General features: G+C 60.4%; 1 protein-coding gene across 1 annotated transcript; it reads right to left on the bottom strand.

The window, feature by feature from the left end:
* Positions 1-1,839: 1,839 nt before the first annotated feature.
* On the bottom strand, positions 1,840-22,579 carry MMP15 (matrix metallopeptidase 15). Its single transcript, XM_082439490.1, has 10 exons — positions 22,118-22,579; positions 11,470-11,618; positions 10,673-10,801; positions 8,587-8,894; positions 8,089-8,250; positions 6,899-7,152; positions 6,400-6,538; positions 5,240-5,390; positions 4,989-5,104; positions 1,840-3,843 (listed from the first exon to the last, which is right to left on the bottom strand). The coding sequence occupies exons 1-10, from the start codon at positions 22,277-22,279 to the stop codon at positions 3,386-3,388; spliced, it is 2,028 nt and encodes a 675-aa protein (XP_082295616.1). The 5' UTR covers positions 22,280-22,579; the 3' UTR covers positions 1,840-3,385.
* Positions 22,580-23,839: the final 1,260 nt, after the last annotated feature.

Here is a 23,839-nt window from a genome sequence, read left to right as displayed (position 1 = left end):
CATGCAAGACGACTGGAGTCGTGATCACACACTGAGCACTCGCCAGCACTTGACAGTCAGCGTCCTCCGATCATCCTCCCAGCAGCCAGTGGGGTAGGTCATGTGATCCCCTCCACTGAGGTTTAAGTACCGGTAGCACCAGGGCTGAAGCCCAGGACGTTTTGGACTCTAAAACCCCAAGCTGTGCAGAAGCAGAGGAAAAGAGGCTAGAAGGAAATACACCAAGCTGTCCACACTGGCTGGGGAAGTGATGGCAACTTATCTTTTTCTTCTTTTTGTTTATCTGTAATGTCTTGCCTGTTTTACTTGGGAATTAGCAAAATATAAAGAAACAAAAGATGCTGAGGGAATGGAGGGCTGGGAGGAGCCCAAGGTGAGCTTAGGTTACAGCTTGATTTAAAAAAACAAGCCACGTTAAAGATGTGGGCTTCTGTTTAATCCTGGGGAGGAGGGGGTCACTGGGGCTGCCGGGCTGTCTGGGGCTGGGGAGAAAGGGCCCAGGTGCTCCCCCACCCCTTGTGCCTCAGAGACTTCCACACACCTGGGCCCCTGAGCAAGCATAAACTGGGCTCGCGAGATGGGCTGTTCCTTGAGCCGCCGGGTTTCTTTGAGCTTCTAGCCTGAGCTTCTAGCCGGGAGCTGGGGCTGGAAGGCTCCTCGGGCGGTTTCCTGAGGAGGTGAGGCCTCTGCTAAGTCTCCCCTCCGGCGGCTGCGGAAGAGCTGGGCGAGAAGGCCTTTCATCCTGTCCTCTCTCGTCCCCGTGCCCCACACCGCCCTCCTCCTGCCTGGTGACCTCTGGGCTTCTGGGTGACCCTAAGGCTTCAGGCAGAAGGCAGACCTGGTGGGGCCCCGCGGCTGCTGCCACAGGAAGGCTGACGAGGCAGCGTCTACCCGCACCCCCGTGCCGCCCACCGAGGCCCCTGGGCTGGGGGAAGCACACAGGCGTTTCCTAGCTGAGCCTGAGTGGCCTCTGGGGCTTCCGAGGGCCAGCGTTTCCTACTCTCCTCAGCCAGTTTTCAACACAAAGAGAGGAAAGGGCGGGATGAAGGGGGCACGCAGCTGCGGGGGAGGGTGGGCCTGGAGCAGGCTGGAGGACCTTGCCTAAGGAGCTCTGGGGGCCTGGCCTGCTCCGTGGCTGAGCGTCGCGGTCCTGGGCGCACAGGCTGGCGCCCAACAGGCTGGGCCCAGAGGTCGGACATGGAGCGCAAGGCTCACCAGCCAAGCTCAGACCCGAGGGCAGCGACGCCCGTCTCCTGCACTCCTGGGCATCGGCTGCCCCCTGCCCGGGGCGAGGTTTTCTGCTTCTTCAAAGAGGGCAGATCCTGGGTGGCCCCTCACCTTCTGGGCAGAGCATGTGGATGAGGGGAACTTTTGGAATCCACAGTGGCATCGTTTCTCATCTCTTCTCGTCCAAGCTGGGTCTTCAGGCTGCCTAGAACCAGTCCGGATGGGTGGGAAGGCTGGGTGGCCTGGACTGGTTATCCCACCCTTCGTAGACGTGCAGGGTGTGCGGGAAGCTGGGTGCCCTTTCTCACCATGAAGGAATGGCCAGTAAATTCCCCACCCCTTCTCTGCCCGACCCCAGCAGGGCCACCCCTGGTCCCCTGCCTCACCCTCTTCTGGTCTATTGAGGGCAGCCGCCTCCCACTCTTCCCCAGAGCTCTGCCCCTTCCAGGGCCATCAGGAAGGAGCCCCCGCAGAACTGGGAACGAGGTCTCTTTGGCGTGGTGGGGGGCAAGTCCCCTAATCCCAGCCTGGACCACGCCCTCCCCACCCTAGTCACCTGCAGCCCCTCCAGCTGTAAGCTCCAGCCCAAGGCCTCTTACAAAGGAGGCACACTCGCCGGCCGTACAATTTAATCAGTGCAGATTATTTACAGAAAGAAACGTATGGGGGTGGACACTGACCCCCTCCCTCCCCACCCCCCTTGGCTGGCTCACCGGTGGTTCTGAGGATGGAGGGGGGAGGAAGCTGCTGGACCCGCACTGGGGCCAGCCCATGAGGAGCCCCTCCCCGCAGGGGCCCCAGGGATTCTGGGCGGCAGACCTGCTTGCTCAGGGCTGCAGGGAAGCAGAGGGGACAGAGCCGGCTGTACAGTACCATTTCCCACAGCAGCCTCGCCTCCTGCTTACTTTGGGAAGGAAAAGAGGGAGGAATCATCTCCACGCTCAGGGCTGAGCCCAGGACGGGGAGGATCTCCAGGCTACCACTAGTGGGCTCTTCTGGGGGCTCCACAGCCCTGTCCCACAGCCTGGGTGAGGGGATGAGCTGCTGGCCTCTCCCTACCAGTGCGCCTGGGGGACAGGGAGCTGGCAGGGAGGAACACCCCCAGGCTGGTGGGCGCGCGTCTGTGGACACCTCCCGTGCCAGCCGGGGCGCCCATCCGCCCCTCTCTCCCCGGGACAGCCAGGACGCTGGCAGCTGAGCCTGAGGCTGCTGGGGTTCTGAGACCTCTGAGGATGGTGGTGTGGGTGAGAGAGGGAGGGAGGACGCTCACGGAAAGAGCCCAGTTGGGTCATGACTCAGAGAGGAGAAAGTGGGCGGGGGTGGAGACCCAGCCCAGGGCCGAGGCTGGTGCTACCCTTGGGGGAGGGGCCTCGGCGGACCCCCTTTGGTCCTTGGTAAGGCAGGCCCAGGGCCCCTTCTCCAGAGAGGGAAGGAGGTGCGGGCTCAAGGGGTACAGGGCAGCTGGGGGCTGTTGGCCCTGTGCTGGCCAGGGGCAGGGTAGGTTCTTAGGCACAAGGAACCAGGCTGCTGGAGTTGTCAGAGGTGGGTGGGAAGGAACCAGACCTCAACAGGACTCTCTCGATCAGCAGGCCACCTCCCCCTCTGCCCCCTCTGGCCCCTCTGGCCGGGGGCTGCCACCGGGTGAAAGCTCTTTCTAAGACCACAGAGACTCAGAGGGCTGAGACCAGTTAGGCCCCACCAAGCTCCAAAGCCAGCAGAGCCCTCGGTTCTGGCCCTGGTGCTCAGGCTGAAGCACAGCCCAACAGTCCTTTGGCCACTCTTCCAGCCGGGCCTTCTGACCCTCTGCTCCTCTGGCTAAGCCAGAAGTGGGTGGGAGCCTAATTCCCTGTCTGGTGCAGAACTACATTTAGAAAACTCTAACCCCCTGCCCTGAGGGACCGCCCTGGTCAGGAAAGTAGGAAGAAATGCTCAATTAGTGTGCAAAAAAAAAAAAAAAAAAAAAAAGATACCTGGGCATAAATAAACAAGGGGGCAGGCCTGGCAGGGATGTTAGAGGGCCTGGAGGGGCCCCCACCCAGGGGCTGAGGGAACCACTGAAGGCTCTGGATGAAAGGCCCCAGGAGCTGTCTCAGAACCACAGGTGCAGCCAGCCTGGCCCCTTAGCACCGTGAGGAGCAGGAGGGGCTGGTGCGGAGGGTCAGACCCACTCCTGCAGGGAGCGCTTGCAGTAGAGGAGCATGCGGGGCGCGCCCTTGCGCTGCATCTGCACCAGGGCGTAGGTGAGGCCCAGGATGCAGAGCAGCAGCAGCATCGGGGGCACCAGCACCATCACCATGTTCACCGTCCGAGTGACCTCCTCCATCTGCACCACCACGCGGCTGCCCCCGTCCTCGTCTGTCCCCTCCCCGAAGTCCCCCTCTTTGCCGCCGGGGCCCGCCTCGTGGCCCTCCTCACTGTCACCGCCCGCCCCGGGCTCTGCACCCCCGTCAGGGTTGAAGGGCGGACGGGCCACGTCAGGCCATCGGGGCCCCGGCTCCACGTGCTCTTGGCAGCCCATGAAGTCCCGCAGGATGGACTTGGGGTAGCCGGGCTCCATTCGCAGGCGCTCGTTGTCAAACTTCCAGTATTTGGTGCCCTTGTAGAAGTAGGTGTAGGCTGCGAGGGCAAGCAGACCGGAGGGGTGTCAGGCCGGGGCCCACCCACTGGCCAGAGACCTCAAAGAAGACCAGGGCGAGCTGAAGGGGCCCCAGCTTTAAAACACCATCCTTCTCACTGGCTTCCCTGGGCATTTTCAAATCTGTCCCTTACCAACTTATAGGAGCCAGACCATGCTCAGAGAAGAACAGGGTTTAGGTCAGGGGCACGACTAGAATCCTGTGCTTCCTGGCTGGGCTGACACTGACTAGGGCAGCGCAAAGAAGGGTCCGGTAGCCTGCTGGGTTGTGGGCTACAGTCAGGGGACCCAGGCCTGGCTTCTCCCTGCACCAGAGAGGCCAGTGTCTTGCTCAAGGCCACACAGTCAGCCTGCATCAGACCTGGAGAGGGGACTGATGCTGCCTCGGACCAGATCTCTGGTCTTGGGCACTCCACCCACATCCCTTTAACTCCAGGAAGGGCCAGGTTTGAACCACCAGGTGCGTCTATACTCAGCTGAGCACAAGGAGGTCAGAGCAGCTGCAGAGTGAAACCATCACGCATGGAAGCCGCGTGACACGCACGGGGGAGGTAGTTGTCCAGGACCCGGTTGTGCCGGACCCGCCAGAACCAGCTGTGTGACCCACCCGAGCATTAGCAAGGCCAGCCGGGTCTCCCCTGAGACCCGGAGGCTCAGAACCAGGGCTGATGGGTTTTCTTAAACTCACCAGAGACCCTGCTGGAGAAATAAAAGCCACAGCTCCCTGTTGCTCAGTTATAACGACAGAGATCATGCTTCCCTGCCAAGCGGGTAAGGGGGCACCCCGGGAGGACTCCTGCTCCCGTCGCTCTGAGCCAAGCTCACCGCCCACCCCCGCCAGGCTCAAGGCTCTGTGGGGATCGGGGCAGCTCTGAGCACCAGCTCTGGACACAGGCAGGTCTGGCTGGACTCTTGACTCCGTAACTTCCTCACTGCGGGATTTGGGGCCCTTTACGCAAGCTCCCTTTGGCCTCTGTAAATGGGGTAAATGGTAGCCTGGGGTAACAGCTGTGTCCCCCACGCATGCCATCTCGATGCTGGTGACCTCAGGCAAGCTCTGTTCCTGTGTATGGAGGAGGGGGAATGGTGAGTGCTGGGTAGACTGGGAGGGGGCTGGCCCTGGTACCTGCATCGTTGCTCAGGAAGGCCCCTTTAGGGGAGGCGGGGATCCCCTGCCACACGCTGATGGGCTTGGGATAGCCGGGGTCTCCACGCTGCGTGTCCTCATTGAAACGCCAATACCTGTGACCAAAAGCACCGGGCTGCGGGCCAGCTGGGGCCTGGAGCCCGGTCCGCACGGGCCGTGGGTCCTTTCTGGTCAGGCCTGAGGGTGGGGGCCCAGTGCGGGCCTTTTCCCGTTCGAGGAGGGGTGCTCACCTGTCCTCTTGGAAGAAGAAGGTGTGACCCGTGGGCTCCCACCAGACGGCTGTGTCAATGCGGTCGTAGGGGATACCCAGGCCGTAGCTGGTCAGTGGCTGCGGGTAGCCAGGCTCCAGGTTCGCTTCTCGGAAGAGCCAGTAGCGGTCACCTGTGGGAGGGGCCAGGGGGGTGAGGACAGGCCTGGGGCCGGTGGTGGGTGTGCAGGAAGGGGGCACCGGGAGGGATATTCTGGGCTCCCAAATCTGTTCACATCCATTACCACGCTCACACACACACACACACACACACACACACACACACATCCTCGTACACAGGGCAGGCACTGACACCTACACACCCATGACAACATACAGCGCAACTCACCCTCGCATCACACACAGTGGACACTCATGGACACCTGCGACACACCCATTTACACACATACACATTGCCGGGTCACACCTGTACACACACCACACACAGTCGCACCGTATACGGGCCTCCATTCCCACTTGAACATCCACCCACCCCCCCACAGTTCCTGTACAGAGAGAGGAAAGAGGGGGAGACCTGCCTGGCCTCTGGGTCTGGGGGCTGCATCCCTGGGGCACCCCAGTGCATGGCCCAGGGCTCCTTACTTTTAGTGTGGACCCAGCCCTGTCCTCGGGGAGTTCCTGCCTGGCTGAGGCTCGGGCCAGCGGGGCTGGGGACACAGCTGGTCCATCAGGGGTGCTTCCCTTGAGGCCCTCCCCAGGAAGGCAGGCCCCAGAGGGAGGGCTGAGGGGAGAGAGCTCCACTGTTTCCATAGACAGACTCAGGAATCCTGCCCCAGAGTGGGCTCGGGGACCCATTCTTATGAGGAAGGGGCAAGGAAGGGGCACAGGATGCAAGGAAGGAGGGCGATGGGGCGGAGCCCCTGTGCTGCAGAAGATGGACACTTGCCTCCAATCAGAGCAGCCTCTGCCGCCCAGTCCTCTGGTCTCTGTCTACGTCCCCAACCCCTGCCTTGCTGCCAGGAGGACTCGTCTCCCCCGAGTAAGCCCACAGTGGGCAACAAGACGAGATGTGCACGGTCCTTCCCTCTCCTCCTCCCTCAGTCCCGGCTGGGTCAGAGGTCAGGCCAGAGGTAAGGGCAGGAAGGCCGCCCAGTCCCCTCCCTCCTACCTGCCCCAGCTCACCTTTGAAAAAGACAAAACGCCCATCTTGGCGCTCGTAGGCGGCACTGATGTCACTGGGCAGACCACGCCAGAAGTGCCCGATGGGCATGGGGTAGTTGTCCAGGACCCGGTTGTGCCGGACCCGCCAGAACCAGCGGCCCTGGGGAGGGCGTGGGTGTGAGCGAGCATGGCAGGCTTGCTGCCTTGGCCTGGGGGAGGACCCCCTCGACCCACCCCTTCCCGGGTCAGGGAGGGTCCAGGGGGAGGTGGCTTAGGAAGCCAGGGCAGCACCAGGGAGAGAGTCCGGGTGGGGTGCGGACTCCTAGGCTTATTGTACGATCCCGGGCAATTCTCTTGTCCCTCAGGCTGGTTTCTTCTTGGTCTAGGGTCTGATGGCTCCACAGGGGCTGCTCAGTGAAGCGGGGGTGGAGGCGGGGCAAGGGTCCGGGGGAGAGGTGGGAGGGCGCTCTCGGCTCTGAGCCTGGGCCCAGGGGCTGGGGAGGCACAGGCAGGGCCAGACCTTGAACACGAACATCTCCCCGCGCAGCACGGCCACCGTGTCAAAGTCCCCGTCGCAGATGTTGGGGCCATACTGGTCGGGCCGCTCCGTGGCTCGAGGCTGGGCCGGGGGGCCTGGCTTTGGGGGCTGCTCCGGCTTCCCGCCTGGGGGAGGTGGCTGAGGGGGTCTGGGGGGCCGGTGGTCTGGCCGGCCTGGCCGCCGGGGGGTCACGGTGGGAAGAGGCCGGGTGGGCTGTGGCTGGCCATCTGGGGTGCCTGCGGAGGGCGGCAGGGGGAAGTGAGGGGGTAGGCCTGGAACTCAGCCAGGATGCCAGGGTCTCCTACTTAGAACCCTGGGAGCCTGGGGTCCCCAGCCTGGGGAGACCTGTGCTCCATGGGCAGCCCACCCAGGCGAAAGGCCCTATCTGGCCACGGCAGACCCCTCCCCCGCACGGCCGTCAGCCCTGGGAGGACCTCCATCCTCCTCCACACAGCCCCTTCCCTGACCTCCCCACACTGGGCTTGGGTCACTGCGCCCCTGAGGCTGCCACTGGCTCCACCCCCCCCTTGGTGATGTTCCCCTCAGGATGCCAGCCTGCTCCAGTGGAGGCTCCAGGAAACAGTGGACACAAACAGAGGGAAGAACTTGGTTCCCAGGTGGCCAGGAACACACTGAGGGCTCAGGGTGGGCACTGAGTGTGGCCCTGACCCACCGAACTGGCCCCCAGGACACCTCCCCACTGGAGGCCTTCTCTGGTGGGGCCTAGTTGCAGTGGGGCGGCAGGGATGCCACCTGCCTCAAAGGCACTGGGAAGTGATAAACCAGCAACACTCAGTGGAGAGCCTGGGACAGGCACGGGCTGGGAGTGACAGTGGGAGGAATGGGGTCCTGGGACCCCAGGGACACCCTCGGTCTAATAAGAGTATCACTCAGGCTGAGGAGGAAAGGGGGGCAGTGAGGGGCCCTGGGGCCATCATGAAAGCTCTGGGTGAGGACCTTGAGGGAGGGCCAGGTCCTGGAGTCGGCCAGCCCTGGGTTTGATTTCTAGCACCACCATTTACTCACTGAATGATGCGGACAACCACTAATCCTCTCTGGGCCTCAGTTTCCTCGTCTACAGAATGGGGGTAGCAGTAGTACCTACGCCTCGTAGGGCTGGGAGTTGAGAGCCGCGTGCAGAGAACACGGCCACACCCGTGCCGCCCGCTCACCGTACAGCTGCTGGATGCCCCGGAGGTCGTCCTCGGGCAGCTGGAAGTTGTCAATGTCCATCCACTGGTAGAATGGTGCCATGATGGCACTGGGGTTGCTTGAGTGCTCCAGCCCCAGCGCATGGCCCAGCTCATGCACTGCTACCAGGAAGAGGCTGTTCCCTGTAGTGGGGGCAGGCAGCACAGTCAGCTCTGACCTGGCCCAGGTCCTGGACACCCCAGACAGGGCTGGGGTGGGCTGAGGGGGCCAGAGAGCCTGGCCATGCTTTACTCTTAGAAGAAGCTAAACTGCTCTGACTTCTGGGCCTCTAGCTTCCCCATCTGGAAAATGGGTACGATGATCCCTTCCCTTCCCTACCACCCCCCTTTGGAAATGATGGGCAGGAGACTGAGACCAAGCGTCACTGCTCCCAAGGACTGCACGGGGGATGCTCTCTCCTCTGAGCCCTGAGGCTCCAGCTCGCCTCCCCTGTTGTCACCCTGACCAGCTGTTCTCACCATGCAGGTCAGTGCTGGAGAAGGTCCAGGGCTCATCTGCATCGAAATGGGTGTCCCCGCCCAGTCCAGGGCCAGGGAAATAGGCGTGGGCCAGAAAGCCACCTGTGCCGTCAAACGGTGAGCTGTCGCCGTGGAAGCCAGAGGCAAAGAGTACCATGATGTCGGCCTCCTTCTGCCGCCGCAGCCGGATGTCCTCATAGGGTACCTCCTGGAAGACCAAGGGCGTGGCCTGCTCCCACACGCGGAAGGCCCGACGCACCGCCTCCAGCGAGTGGTACCAGCCCAGCTTCTCCGTGTAGTTCTGGATGCTGCAGGTGGGCAGAGAGATGTGTGAGTGAACACAGGGCCTGGGGCTGCTGTCCACTGCTAGCACTCACTGGGTTGGGGGCGGGGACACATGGTCTGAAGGAAAGGGCATAAGATCTGAGCTGGTTCATGGACAATGCTCATCAATATCAACTGTTAGTTTACTTTGACGTGAATTTGAAAAAAAAAAAAGGAACTAACGTGAAGCCAAGGAATTCATTAGGATATCACTGAATAAGGTTGCATTGTGCCCAATAAGCTTATTTTAAGAAAGAAAAACATTAAGTAATTAAAAGTATAGGTGATACATAGCCAAGAGAAAGACCTAGCAAGTGGGATGCAAATGGCTGCGGTTTGGGAAACACAGGCCAAGAGGTTCTGAATGTTGGGCTCCAGGGTCAGGGTGACCTGAGTTCAAGGCTCGGCTCTAACATTTTCTGTGGAACCTTGGGCAACTGACTTAGTTTCTCTGAATTTTAGTTTCATCATCTGTAAAATGGGAAAAGGAGGGCAGCGCTTTCATCACGGAGTGCCTGGGAGGATTAAATGACTTAACTCAGGTAGAACATAGGCACATATGAGCCTGAACATGATAAAAGCATGATGAAGCCTGTTCAAACTCAGGACTGCTGGCTTCCAGAACATACCTCTTTCCAACATGCCATGCTGCTTCTCTACTACCAATGTTCTGCAATTTAGTAGGTTAAATCTATGTATAATTCTAAAAGAGCTCTTTCTCTCTTTATATTTTACCCTACTATCCATATTCTCCTAAAAACAATTCTATCATTATTGCAGATAAATATTAAACAAATATACCAGCCCCTAATAATAAATATCTGTCCTTCTAGATTTCCATTGCCTTGAAGAGTACAGACTAAAGGCAACTCTGCCTCACACTTGACCCAAACAAAACTGTGATGCCTATAAAGGGTACATATTCTGATTTTTTTCTTTCTTACATAATTTCATTCTGAGAACATGTAAATGTTAAGCATTAACAAGCATCACACACACACACACACACACACACACGCACACACAAAGCATGATGAAGCCTGTTATCTCCCACATAAAGCAGATTAAGAGTCCATGTGCTGGACAGATCTCCATCAAAGATCATGAATCAATTCATGGATCATGAATTCACTCTGGCGGCCTGGGTCTATGTGACCTTGTGGGCTGCTCTTCCTCAGGAGATGGAGCTGCGGGTGGGGTCATGGCTGGATTGGAACAGGAAGGGGGAACCCTTGGGGACTGCCACAGAGCTCAAGGCTCAGGGGGGTTTCTTGCCAAAGGACTCAGTGGAAAGGAGGAGGGTGCTTGAACCAGGGTCTGTGCAGGTGACTTGCTGCTTGCCTGCCTGCATCTGCCTGGATTCAGGCACCCCAGTCCTCCCTTACCCTTCAGACACCTGAAGCCCCCAGTTTGCACCGGTGCAGGAGCCCATATGGGCAGGTGAGGCCAGCCCTAGGTTGCTGGTGGGTCAGGGGATGGAGGGAAGGAGGACAGAGCAGAAGCAGTTCAAAGTTCCTGCCCTTCTCTGGAGGGAGACTGCCTGGGGTGGGTGGGTGAGTGGGGTGACTGATCTAATCAGCATGGGAGCGGGATTGGCAGGATTGGACGGCTAGGCCGGACACCCTGCAGTGGGCTGCTGGGAAAGGAAGCCTTCCAGAGGAGCCCACTGGGAAGCCTGAGGCCTCAGCCCAGGCAGAGAGGGGCCAGCTGCTTCTGGAGGGTGCCCTGGGGGGACGCCACCCTGGGCAGCCAGGGTCCCTACCTGAAGGTCAGGTGGTGGTTGTTCCACTTCCTCCCGGTGAGGGCGTAGCGCTTCCGCCGCCGCCGCAGATTGGCTTTCACGCGTACCCCGAACTGGTCTGGCACTCCACAGCGGGGCCGCTTCATCCACCTGGGTGCACAGAGCCTCCCCTCAACACGCCTGCCTGCTGGGCTCTGCCTCTTCCAGGCAGTCCACCGTCTCCCACCCTCCCCCCACTGGCCTCCAGCTGCCCCTTATATGGGTGTGGAGGGGGTGAGAGACTCTCTCAGCTTCGAGCTCCTCATCAGGAAAACGGTACAGTGATCTTGTACTGGAAGACTGGGTGCCCAGCAGTGGCTCTGCAAAGGTGAGCCCCTTTTCAGCAGTATCACCCAGGAATGGGAGGAGAGTTATCCTGAGGCTTCTTATCCCTGATACCTTATGCTCTGTGCGTGCTCATCAAGGATGTGGCTTTGGGTCACATCACCTCTGCCAGATTCAGAGCAAGGCCTAGCTAGGCAACCACATGTGCGCATGTGTGCTGCACCTCCCCATTCCCGTGCCCGTGGCAGACATCACTAATCAATCCTATGCTCCTTGCTGCTGAGCTGGGCTTTGGCCTCAGGAGCTTTTTCAACACTAGGCAGCAGGCAGCCACTCCCAACCAATCAGAGCTAGCACGGAGGATCAAGCCATATGCCATCTCTTATCTAGGCCACTCTTTTCTGGAAACTCCACATGCCAAGCCTTCATCAGAGCTGGCCAGAAGGAGGGCAGGTGCCAGTGGGGTCTGGGAATGGCCCGACCGAGGGACTCACGCCTTGGTCTCTTCGTCCAGCACACCCGTGATGGGGATCCCGTAGAAGCGCTGCATCTCGGCGAGGGCCGAGGCCAGGATCTGGGCGGAGCGCATGGTGGACATGTGGCGGCTGGGCTGGGGCAGGTAGCCATAGAGCCGCAGCCAGTTCTGCAAAGGAGAGGCCATGACCTGGTCAGCAGGTTCTGGCACCGCTACCTCCAAACATGCATGGCCTGCATCCCACCACCTCTCACCTCCACCACCATCACCTCCCGCCACCACCTCCCGCCGGGTGACCATGTGAGCTTCTGTACGCTCTCCGTGCTTCCACTTCCTACGGTCTGTTCTCACACAAGAGCCGGAACAAAAGGCCTTTACAAGTCAGGTCTGGTCAGTCTTCTGTCCAGAACCCTCCAAAGACTTCCCATCTCAGAGGAAAAGCCAATTCTCACAGGAGCACCTGTGAGGCCTCAGGGCCTTTGTGCTTGCTGTTCCTGCTGCCTGGAGTGTTCTCCCCACACAAATCTGCATGGCTCACGCCCTCATTTTCTTCAGGTCTCTGCTTCATCACCTTATCGGAGGGGTGTTCTCTGACAAATGTAAAAAAGACACCCATCCGCTGTACTCCCTCTCCTGCTTCCCTGCACTTGTCTCCATCTGACACACTGTATGTTTCACTTAGGTGTCTATCATTTGCCGTCCCCCATTAGGACAGAAGCTGTGTCTCTGAGGACCGTCCGCAGTTGCCGTCCTTATTACTGTGCTGGCCCCTCCAGGGTGGGGCCTTCTACCATTCCAGGCAGACCACTGCGGACCCTGCAGGGTTCAGAACCTCTTGAGTTCTCACCAAGTAGGAAAACCAGCCCCTTGGTGCTGCTCCCCAACAGACCCTGAACCTTCCGGAGGGAAAGCACGTGGGTTCAGGCAGCCCAGCCCACCCAGGCCCAGGAGGGTCGGACAGGAGACCTGAAGTCCAGTCTCTGCTCTGCCACAAACTCTGTTCTCTCTGGGCCTGAGTGTCCTCGTGTGCAAGATGGGAGCCATGGGGTTGTCAGGGGGTGGGGTGAGAGAGATGGACCTGGGAAAAGCAGCTGGGACACAGTGGGGGTGGCCGTCCCCTTCAAGACTTGCTGGGCAAGTCTTCTCATCCATCTACCCATCTGTCTGTCTGTGTGTCCACCCACCCAGCCAGCCATCCTGCCAAGTGTTTCTGAGCACCCTCTCTGTGCCAGGTACCATGCCAGCTGGAGGCCGTGGAGGAGGCGGCTGAGGTGTCCTGACCTCCAGGGGTTTATGATCTCCTTGGGGAGACCTGGTGCACCCGCAGAGCGAGGAATTCACGCCCGCTAGTCTGTGAGCAGACAGGACCATTGCAGTCAAAACCGGTGGACGGGATCCCCAGTGAGCCAAGCTGAGTGGTGGTAAGGAAGGGAACTCTGCCCTGCCCACCTGGTGCCCCCAAGGCCACGAGAACATGGTGACCACTGTGGGAGGCTGGTGAGCAGAGGCCAGGGACTGCTGTGGGCCTTGGCTACATGGAAGCATGTCCTTTGAACCCTTCCTTGTCTATCTTTGGTCTCTGGGAACCCCCAGAGTGAGGGGGCCTAAAGGCCTGCTCTCTGAGACGCTCTGGAAGGTGAGGGCTGCACATCAAGGGCCCACGGGGCAGGATGGCAGCTGGACATGGTAGCTGCTCTGGGCCGACAGCCGTGTGTCAGCTGGCCTGGGCCACACTCTCATCTGTCTGCCACCAGGGTCACATCCAGCTCCTCAGGTACTGGCTTCCCTCAGTGCCACTCGCCAGCCCAGCCCTGGCACCTGCCCAGGCCCCTGGTGTGGATGGGGTGCCCACACAGCCGGGCTCAGCAACGCCCAGGCTGCCGCTGGAGGGGGTGGGGGCTGAGCCAACAAGGGCGGTGCAGGGAGACTGCCAGAGCCTGAGGATGCCCAGCCACAGCTTCCAGGCCTCGCAGAACAATGTGGCAGACACCGCGCTGAGAAACGACCACGGCTCTGGGGACAGATCCTGGCCCAGCCACTTTGCTCCCTGTGCCTCAGTCCGTAAAAGGGGGTTGAATCAAGACCTGCCTCATCTCATGGATTTCTGTGAGGATGAAATGGGCAAGTCCACAGGAGCCCTTGGCACTGTGCTGGGCAGGGGAAAGTGCTCAGTCAACGTGGTATTAATGGCAGAGGCTGGTGGGGGCAGGGGCGCTGCCCAGTTGTTCCTAGAGTGGCAGCCCGTTGCGTCGGCCGACAGGGTTGAAGGATCCAGGCTCCGACACGGCAGCCTTGGGTGGGGGCAGGGCAGCTGGGGGAGGCAGGAGCGCCCTGTGGCATCCACCACAGACCCCCCTCACCCCTCCTGCCCGGGGCCCCCTTCCTTCAGGTCCACCAGACACTGGCAATGTTACGGGCGCCCTCCCCATTCTTCCCAAGCATGGACACCTTTCCTGAGGCTCCTGTGTGTCTGTAAAGGGGATGTCCACCACCCTTAATGGACACGGTTTGCCTGAAGAAGCCTGGAAAGATCTAGAAGGCGAGGCTGTGATGCTCGGCCAGCTCTGACAGTGAAAGGAATCCAGCTGGAGGTGGGGGGAGAACTGGGGCTGCTGCTGACAGATGAGGGCACCTCTATATCACCTATTTGCATAAGGTAAAAATATCCCGGGGAGCGCAATCACAGGCCACCAAGGGGCTGATTAGCGGTGTCTGGCGAGTGACAGGAGGAGGGCAGGGCAGGGGAGGCTCAGGCTGGGGCCCTGGGGAGGGGAGGGAGCTGGCCCTGTCTGCAGTGAAGAGCTCCAGAGCCCGGCGGGGGATGGGGCAGAGGGGCCCCTTCAATACTGGGCACAGTTCGGGGGGCTGACGGGAAAGGCCCAAGGGTGCCTGTGGACCCTCCTTCACACAGGCAAACACCCTTTGAGTCCCAGGGAAGCCAGGAACTTCCATCTCGGTATCAGCCAAGGCTTCCTGATGACAAATGTCTCTCGGCCACTGCTGGGTCAAAAGCTGAGGCTGAGGACTGGTGACATGAGTGGGCTAAGCTGAAATACAGCCTTGGCCCAGAGCAGCTGAGTCCCCGGAAGACAAGGTGAAGGAGCTGACGGAGCCCGCCTGACTGGCAATGCACCAGTCAGTCTACACCGCCCGCAGGGCTGGGGCTTTTCCCTCCCCCAGTGTCCAGGACAAGTTTCTCATCACCTTACTGCTCTGCTAAGTTCGACAAGCCCTGGGGGTGGAGGGGAAAGACCATGGGGGGCACAGGTGCATGGCAGGTGCTGCCCTAACTCCAGCCTCCTGAGGGGCTCTACGGCCCTGGGACAAAAGCGGGAAGCAATTCCCAAGGTCATGACTGACCCCTGGTCTCAAAGTCAGGGAAGGGCTGTGCTCAAGCCCCTGCTGCTCCTACCGGTAAAGACTGTCCCTTCCATAAGGTGTCTCCTTTTCCGTCCGGTCACCTCGACTCTCACAGGTGGGGTGAGCCAAGCAGTGAAGCTTTGTTGCTCAGCTGGGGAAACTGAGGCTCAGGGAGGTCAGTAAGCAGCAGAGTGGTGGGCCCTCCTCCATGAGGACCACTGTCCAGTGGGAGGCAGGTAAGGGTTCTGCAGAGAGAGCTCTGGGCCACGAGGCCTCCTCCTGCCTGCAGCCCAGGGAGGGAGGCTGCTGCAGGAGACCCCACCCACCCTGGTTCTTTCAGCCATTTCTTTCTCAAGCTCCAGACCCCATCCAATAAGTGTGTGCAGAGGCTTCAGGTGAGTGGTTGCCCCAGGGAAAGAGATGTACAGCCATCAAGAGTCTGAGGGGGAATTCCTGGCCCCCTGGCCCCTAGGAGAGGCCATAAATGCAGCAGCCAGGGGCCGAGAATCTGCTGGAGGCCAGACTGTCCACTCTCATCACCCCATTCAATGCTCACAAGTGCCCCATCCCCATTACACAGACAACGAGTTTCAGAGAGGGTGCGGGGCCCAGCCAGGGTCACGCAGCTGCTCTGTGGCTAGCACCGGAGCCCGTGGGCAGTGCTACCGGACCAGGCTGTTTGTGAAGCAGCAGCAGCTCCTCTGGGCCTGAGGCAGGGCACACTGGGCCCTGGCCCTTCTCGGGAACAGCGCCCAGCCCTCCCCACACTCCACATCTCCGGCTGGGTCTGGGCGCTGGGCCACGTCAGCAGGGCTGCCCCCCAGGACTGCCGAGACAGCGGCGAGGCAGGCCCTCCCCACAGGGCGGGCGTGTCTGGCAAGGAGCTGCCCGATCAATACTGTGCATGAAGCAGCAGTGGGGGCAGGGTGAGCGCGCTGCTGCTGCCACCGCATCCAGCTCCCGGGGCTCAGACGGCCGAGCCGCCTCCCACCCGGCCTTATCAGACCCTGTGCGATAAGGAAAACCTCTCCTGGCTCTGCTTTGCTTCACTCACCCACAGCTCTCTCTGCAGGCCAAGCAGACCCTAGCGGGGCTGCCCAGACAGGCACAAAAGGCGTCTTGTCAGGCCCGCCAGCGACGGACGGACGCAGACCTTTCATGGCGTCCTGAGGTCCTCACTGTGCCCGCAGAAGGCATAACTAGTCCAAGGCCGGGGAAGAAGGGGGGCGCCAAGCCAGACCACCCTGTCCTTAGTGGATCATTTACTCCCTTTAGAGGCAGCACAGTCCATATTTAAGCAGTTCTAGAAGAACAAACTTGCTCATTTGGGGCTCAAATCTAACCCCCCAAGATGGGAAAGTTGCAGGTGGGGAAGGGGCTCTGGGTGGTGGGGAGAGCAGGCGGGGTGGGGGACGTCCAGCCAGGGAAGCAGAAAGGAAGTGGACGCCACTTCTTTACCCTGTGGCCTCCCAGCCTGCCCCGCACTCCTTAACCCGGAGGGAAAAGCAGCCGGGTCCTTCGGCCAGTGGGCGGGCAGGGGTGGGGAAAAGGGCCCTCTTTGCTAGTGGTTTCGGGCTGGCTGAGGGCCAGGCCTGGGGCCTCACCTGGAAACCCCCTGTAGGTGTTGCCTCTTACATGGGGCTGCCTTCCAGGCAGAGCCTGGGTGGCTGGACAGGCAGGGGTAGGGCTCCAGGCTCACGTGCTTGAGGGCGGGCCCTGGCTCCACCTCCACACCCTCCTTCCCACCTGGCTCAGGCCCAGTAGGCTCCTGCCTGGCGGCACTTCCAAAGGATGACACCCCGGGCTCTGACCTGTAGCCTTTAACCCAGCCTGGGGGCTGGGAGCTCAGGCTCCTCTGCCACCACCCAGGCTGGGGAATCAGGGGTAATGTCTCTCACCTCAAGGTCTCAGCTTCCTCTTCTGTACAATGGGGTCATGATTGCACCTAAGCTTACAGAGTTAATACAGGATTAAATGTAAAAATGCTTACAAAACACACCTAGGCCCTGCCCAGGATAGCACCAAGTATGTTGAAGGTGCTCAAAAATAACACTTGATCCTCCACGGGCCCCACGTGAAGGACACCGTACATCGCATTCGGCATTTTACACATAAACGCACTGAATTTCCCCAGTAACTCCATCCAGTAGATACTATTACTAGTCTCATTTTGTAGACAAGGAAACTGAGGCTCAGATGGGGTCAATGACTTGCTCACAACAGCAAATGCCACGTGCTTCTCACTGTCACTGTATTTTGCCACCATTTTGTAAGCGCTTCCTATGTACCAGGCGCCAGGCCCATGTGTGGTGGACACGAAGCTGGGCTCTCACCCCTGGGGGGGGCGGGCAGCTGCTTCTGGGAGAAGGACCAGGTGGTGTCCAGGGCTAAGGGCGAATCCTAGAGAGCAGTTCTAGACCCTGACCTCCAGGCTCCGTGGCTGTGGGGCATCTTTGAGGGCTGGCTGATGGCTGGGACTCAGGTCCCCATCTGTCTGTCCAGATACTGGAGGTTGAGTTGGGTCTTCTTGCTCATTTCCTGCTATTCCCACAAGGGAAATGGGATCTGGTTAAGAGGCATCCCTCTTTGTCTCTCTGATCCAGGACCATCTCATACATCTCTGCTGTTCCTGCCCGGGGCTGCAAAATCTGTACTACCTCCCCTAAAGGGCTCAGGCATCCCCAGAACCACTGTTCTTCTGGGGAACGGCCTCATATGAGCTCTAACTCAGCGGGGTCTTGTCCAGTCAGAAGGCACCTACTGTGTGCCTCAGGCCTGTAGTGTTCAGCCACCTGCAGGGTCCCAGGTCCTCACATTCATCTGTGGACTCCTCCCTGGGCCCTCTTTGAGCTGGAGAAGGATCTAAGCAGAGAACTCCCAAGCCCTCTCTGCTTCTGCTGACTCAGAGAACACATCTCCACGCCCAGGGCAGAGCTGGCCATGGGGCTTGACCCCTGCCCGAGTGGTCAGCTGTGTGAACTACATAAATGTTGGGACGATATTGAAGATGCCAACTGCCTTAGTCCACCCTGGCTGCTATAACGAAAATACCATGAGCTGGGTGGCTCATAACAGTATTTCTCACAGTTCTGGAGGTAAGAAGTTCAAGATCAGAGAGACAACACGGTCAGGTTTGGTGAGGGCTCTCTTCCTGGCTGCTAACTTTTTGCTGTGTCCCCACATGGTGGAAGGGGCAAGGGAGCTTTCTCAGGCAGTTTTAATTATCTTTTTTTAAAAAAATTTATTTATTTAATTTATTTCTGGTTGCGTTGGGTTCCACATAGCTGCGCGTGGGCTCTCCCTAGTTGCAGTGAGCAGGGGCCCCTCTTTGTTGCGGTGCGCGGGCGTCTCACCGCGGCGACCCCATGCACTGCGGAGCACGGGCTCCAGGCGCATGGGCTTCAGTAGTTGCGGCTCGCAGGCTCTAGCGAGCGCAGGCTCAGTAGTTGTGGCACACGGGCTTAGTTGCTCTGCGGCACGTGGGATCCTCCTGGACCAGGGCTCGAACCCGTGTCCCCTGCATTGGCAGGCAGATTCTTAACCACTGTGCCACCAGGGAAGCCCTCTCAGGCAGTTCTTATAAGAGCACTAATCCCACTCACGAGGGCTCTGCCCTCATGACCTAATCACCTCCCAAAGGCCTACAGCACCAACTTTAATTGGAGGTGGGAAGCAGTGGCCACCACTACGACCACCTCAAGCTGGCCTCAGGCAGAAGTCAAACCTCCAGCTGGGCAGAGGCTTCGATGGCAGGGGACATCTGGACCAAGCAACAAAGGGGGCATGGAGGGGTTACCAGAACCAAGTGCTTGGCAGGGAGAGGATTTTCCTTGCTGGGCAGCGTTGCTATTCTGAGTTGGCATCAGAGAACATGGGTAGTATTTGGAGGGATTTGCAGGAAGTCTTCTAAGGGGGCGTCTGGGTGTGTTTCTAGGTTGCTTCCTCTCCACCCTCCTTGGGCTGGGGCAAAGGAAGGCGTCTGAGTCCAGGGGTCAGAATGGGCAGGCCAGGTGATGCACACACATGGAGCGCACACTGGGCTGTTCTCTGCAAGGAGGAAGCTGACTGACTGCACCCCAGGGCAGACCTAACACAGGGCCCTGGCAAAGGGTTGGGCATGAAGGGCACAGCCCAGTCGGATCCCGAGTGCCTGGCAGCACCAGTCAGCCCAGTTCTCTCTGGGTTTTGAAATAAAGTATAGAGAGCAGTAGCTTGTTAGTGATAAGAGGAGAACAGATTAAAAAGCAGAGAGGGAGAAAGAAGGCGAGAAGATTCAGCTTCTGTAGGTTCCCAAAGACAAGCCCTCACATTAACCCCTTCTCCTCGAGGGTGGGCACGGGGGCCCCTGCCGCTTCTGCTCCGCAGTTAGGAAAGGGCACTGACAGGAGCACACAGTGGGGCCCCAGGGGCCAGCATGGAGGTGTGGACAGAGACTGGAACCCAGGAAGCCTGGGGCTGCGGCTCAAGTTAGACCTGAAGGTCAAAAGCAGAATTCCAGCTGACTCCTACCCCTTTTTTTGCTCTCCTGCTAAGCTGCCATGTAGGGGCAAGGAGGTGGGTGTGTCCATGTTTTAGTGGCAGTGGCACCACACCTTTGAACTCTAGCGGCCTGAGTCACCTCCATGCGGAGGGGTGGGTGGGCTGAGGGCCTAGATGTGTGTCTGGGGGGGAGGGGGAGGTGGGGAGAGCCAAAGCTTCTCTGGTGAAAAATCAAAGGCACTTAAGCGGAGTATGCGCTATAGCCAGAAAGAGCAAGACAGAAATCTAAAGGAGGGCCTGGACTCTCAGGTCAGGGAGGCCAGGAGCTACAGCTGGCACCTCAGTCAGGTGGGGCCTGGGTCTATGTGGGCCAGAATGGCTGGAGACTGGGACCTGACAGCCAAGGGAGGGAGTGGGACAGGGCAGAGTAGCTCAGTGGTGGCTTCCCCAAGGAAGACAGCCTTTTCCAGGCTGAGGCCTGGCAGGTTGCCGGTGTCTACTGGCTCCTAGCACACGTCTGATTCCTTAGTCTGATGAGATGCCTCTGGTTTCTGCCCTGGGAGGGAGAGAGAGGGAGAGGGGCTGGCCTTGCCTCAGTTTCTAAGCTGCTCAGAGACAGTCCCAGCCATGACCTGACTGGAGGTCTGGAGCTGTGGTCAAGGACCAAAGCCCTGCTCCAAGGGACGGAAGCTCTGGACACAGGGTACAGCCAGGCCCAGGAATCTCTGATGCTGGTTCTTGGTTAGCACGGACCTGGGGACAGTTTTCACAGCCTCCGGGCAAATGGGCTGGCTGCTGAAGCCATTTGACTCTTTGGGCCCAGATCCGGCCAGACTTGATGGGACTCCATGGAACAGCCTGTACTCCAAAGCCAACTCTAGGATCTGGGATAGCCCACCGGTCTCTAGTCCTGCATCTACCTTGGCTTCCAGCATTCAAGGGTGCCCTGTACTTTCCAGAGTTTCTTCCCAAAATAGCCCAACCCAAGTTTCTCCCGAGGGGAGGGGCTGCAGGTCAGTCACAGAATCCCTAGTCAGTGCCACACAGGCATAGGGCCATGGTCTGTGGCCCCAGTGCAGGCCCTGGGCTATGGGTACTCCCGCAGCTGGGAGAGGAGGAGGTGATGGAGGAGCAGAAGCAAAGGAAAGAGAGAACGAAGGCCCTCAGACCACAGGTCCCAGTGCCCCAGCTCCTGGCCATCTAAAATGCCAAATCACAATGCCTGGCTACCAAATTCCAGTTTGGTCTGCAATTGCTTTCTGTGTGGAGATGCCGTTTCTAAGTATAGATTATAAACTCCTCGGGGGTGGGTCTATGACTTGCAATTCTTTGGTATTCAACTCCAGAGAGTGGCAGGTGGGCCCAAACAGCACTCTCTGCCCAGTACCTGGATGCAGGCTGGGGGGCAATCCCCACCAGCAGGAGTCCCCAATAAGCCCCTGCCTGCCTGCCTGTGTGAATCAGGGGTGGGGTGGTGGAGCTGGACTGGGCATGGCCTGGGGTCCCACTCTGCCTCCTGCCTGGGCCTGGCTCCCCGTAGCTTTCCCTGGCCGGGCCGAAGAGGGAGGGCAGAGCAGGTGGGGAACTGGCTGGGAGGTGTAACTTGAGCTGGGAGGAATTCCCTGCCCTTCCTCAGTGCTTTTATTAAAGTAGGGCGGGGAAGGGCAGGCTTCCATCGGAAAAATCTCCCAGGCAGCCGGGGAGGTGGGGAAGCCGCTGAAAGCTGGGAGGGAGCACCGGCCTGGCTGCAAATAGAAACGGCACTCAGGGCAGCAGCCCGGGCGGCAGGAGGCTCCAGGCCGGCGCAAGGGCACCGAGGCCCGAGCCTACAGGGGACGCGCTGAGGGGGGTGTCTCCCCACCATGCCAAACCTCTCCCCTTCTCCTGGGCGGGGAGCAGGGTCTTAGAAGTCGTGAAGGAACGTCTACGCTTTTGCTCTGGGTCAACGGAGCTAGTGCCCTCACTGTCCCTAATCCGGAGGACGGCGCTCAGCGACCCCATGGAGCCGGGGACGCTGGCTGGACGCAGCTCTGCGCCAGGAGGCGGCGCCTAATCACCCACGGGACCGCTCCAGAGATGGGCCCCGGTAGGGACGTCTGCCGGGCTCCTGGTGAAAAAATGTTCGGGGTCCACCCTCTCGGGCCCGGGCCTTGGCGTAGGGGCGCTGGTGGAGGAAGCGCCGGCTGAGACCGGGCTTCCCTCTTAGATGCCATCTGGCCCTGGTGCGGCTTGCGCGCAAGAGTCTGAGAAAGTCGCCAAAGCGCCCCCTCAACCCGAATGGGCTGCCTCGGAGGTTCGCACCCCCTACCCCTACCCCAGCCTGCCGCGCGAGGCTCAGTGTCACCCAAACTAGAGTCTATCTAGGTGGGAGCGCTGCCTGCTGTGCCCAAGACCCCCCCCCCCCCCACACACACAGAGCAGCCCCCTTCCCATTCGCAAAGAACGTCACCGTGCGTCCGCAGAGCTCTCGAGGAATCAGGAGTCTGGTAGGGAGGGAAGGAGAGGAGCAAGGGCTGGGGGCGGCAGAAGTGGCTCCCGGGACGCGGGCTGGGAAGGATCAGTGCCCAGGGCGGGGCTATAGGGGTAGAGAGTGGGCGCAAGCCCTACGCCCTCCAGGGTTTGGGAAAAGGTGCACCGCCAAGGGCCAGCTGGGGAGGGGCAGCTTGCCGGGTCCCCTTTCTTCCCCGCCCCCAACTCCGGGACTGGGGTTCATCTCCGCGCCCTTCCTCTCCACGCTTCAGGCTGCGGGCGTGGCTTCCTTCCCACCCCAAGTCCCCCAGCCCCAAGTCCTCCAACCCGTGGCAAAGGGACTGGGCGAGGGTCCTTACCTCGGCATTGACTTCTGCGTCCTCCGCCGCTGCGCCGCGGCCCAGGCAGCCCAGAAGCACCAGCAGCAGCGGCAGCAGTCGCGGCCGCGCAGCCGCCTCCCGGCCGCTAAGGAGACTGCCCACCCAGCCCGGCCGTCCGGGCGCGCTCCGGTCGCTGCCCATGCTTCCGGCGACCGGCCTGGCCCGGGGCGCTGCTGCACGCGCGGCTCGCCCGCTCGCCGGGTCCCCGCACGCGGCTCGGAAACTTGCGACGCTCCCTGGCTCCCCGCCCGGCGGGCGCGAGGCAGACCTCTCGGTCCCGGCCACCGCGGAGCTGCTTAGGTCTCCTCGGCAAATTCCCACGCCCGAGGAAAAGCGGGCCGGGCAGGGCCGGGCGCGCGGAGCCTGCCCACGGGGGAGAGGGCGGGCCGGAGCCGCCCGCCGCGGGGTCCTGCAGCCTCGGCGCCCGGGGCCCGGCTCTCGAGAGCAAGCGCAACTCCTGAGCCTTTGTCTGGCTCAGCGCTCCGGCCGCCCGGTCCCGCGGCGCCCCCTGCGCGCCCAGCTCCTTCTGTCCATGTCCGGGGCCAGGCGCTGCCCAGAGCGCGCGCCTCCCGCCCGTGGATCCTGCTCGCCCCGCGCCCGACCGGGCCCGGGTCCCCGCGCAGCCCAGGGATGAGGCGCAGGGAGCCGGTCGGAGCGAGTGAGCGAGCCAGAGAGCCGGCGCCAGACGTTCCCGGAGAATTCCGCGCAGCCCCGAGCGCTCCCGGCCCTCCTCCCCGCGATGCACTACCGCCGCTCTTAAAGGGCCAGTGCTCTCGTGGCGGGCGGACCCGGGCGGGGGCCGGGGGCGGTACCTCAGCCAGAGGCTTTTTGGTAGCAGGTGCCGGCGGTGGAGCCGGACAGGCGACCCTTTAACTCTTCCCAGACGTAGGGAATCCTCCCCAGTCCGCCCCCGTCACTCGCCTCCTTGTTTTGGGGGAGCTGGGTTGACCCCCAAGAGGCCCGCCCCACAGAGGGAGGGGCAAAAAGGAATGAAGACGCCTCTTTCTCCCGCCTAGTGGGTGGGTGGGGACACTGAGGCAGCGGTGAGCAGGGAGAGCCGAGAAGGAGAGACCCAAGTGTCTGGTCTTAGGCTAAAAAAAAAAAAAAAAGAAAAAGAAAAAGATAAACAAAAATCTAGAGATTTGTTGGCCTGAGGTCTCTTTTCAAGAGCCTCAGGGTGTCTTTGGCCCTTCAGGACTTTTCTCAGTTGCCAAGTGAAGCGTTGGGTACCTTGGATGGGCAGTGCCAAGCGACAGAGACGCGGTTGCAGTCCTGGGTTGCCACATACTTGCTGTATGGAGGTGGGCAAGTTACTTAACTTTTCTGAACCTCCAAGTCCTTATCTGGAACGCAGGGCAAAGGGCTGGGGTGGGGGGTTAGATATACTTCTGGCTGCTGGCCTAGCACACATTAGGTGTCCGAGCAAAGAACACTATTTTGTGCAAATGAAATGTGACAATGCAGCCCCACAGGGTGCTGGGCGGGTGGGCAAAACTCCCCGCAGAGCGGAGCTTAAAGTGCTAGTTTAATTCTTTTCCAAGAGCGGCTTGAGATCCGGTCGGTTTGGATGCTGAAGGCTTGAGGTGGGAGGCCTGTGTCTAAGGTCCACAGAGGCTGCGCATCCAGACCAAGGGAAGTCCGGGAGGGGCAGAGTCTTGAGGTGAAGGCCCCCGCGGGAGGGCAGGAGGGCGGAGACCGTCC

The sequence above is a fragment of the Balaenoptera physalus genome, assembly GCF_965194825.1.
Source record: "Balaenoptera physalus genome assembly, chromosome: 19".
Lineage (NCBI taxonomy): Eukaryota > Metazoa > Chordata > Mammalia > Artiodactyla > Balaenopteridae > Balaenoptera > Balaenoptera physalus.
Note: the sequence above shows the minus strand (reverse complement) of the source record. Positions and strands in the feature narration are given on the sequence as shown.

Coding starts and splice junctions, on each gene's coding strand:
- MMP15 (XM_082439490.1), bottom strand. CDS start 22,279: ATGGGCAGCGACCGGAGCGCGCCCGGACGGCCGGGCTGGGTGGGCAGT. Junction 5,391..6,399: donor GCGTTTTGTCTTTTTCAAAG/GTGAGCTGGGGC, acceptor CCCCTCCCACAG/GTGACCGCTACTGGCTCTTC. Junction 3,844..4,988: donor CTTCCTGAGCAACGATGCAG/GTACCAGGGCCA, acceptor TTGCCCTCGCAG/CCTACACCTACTTCTACAAG.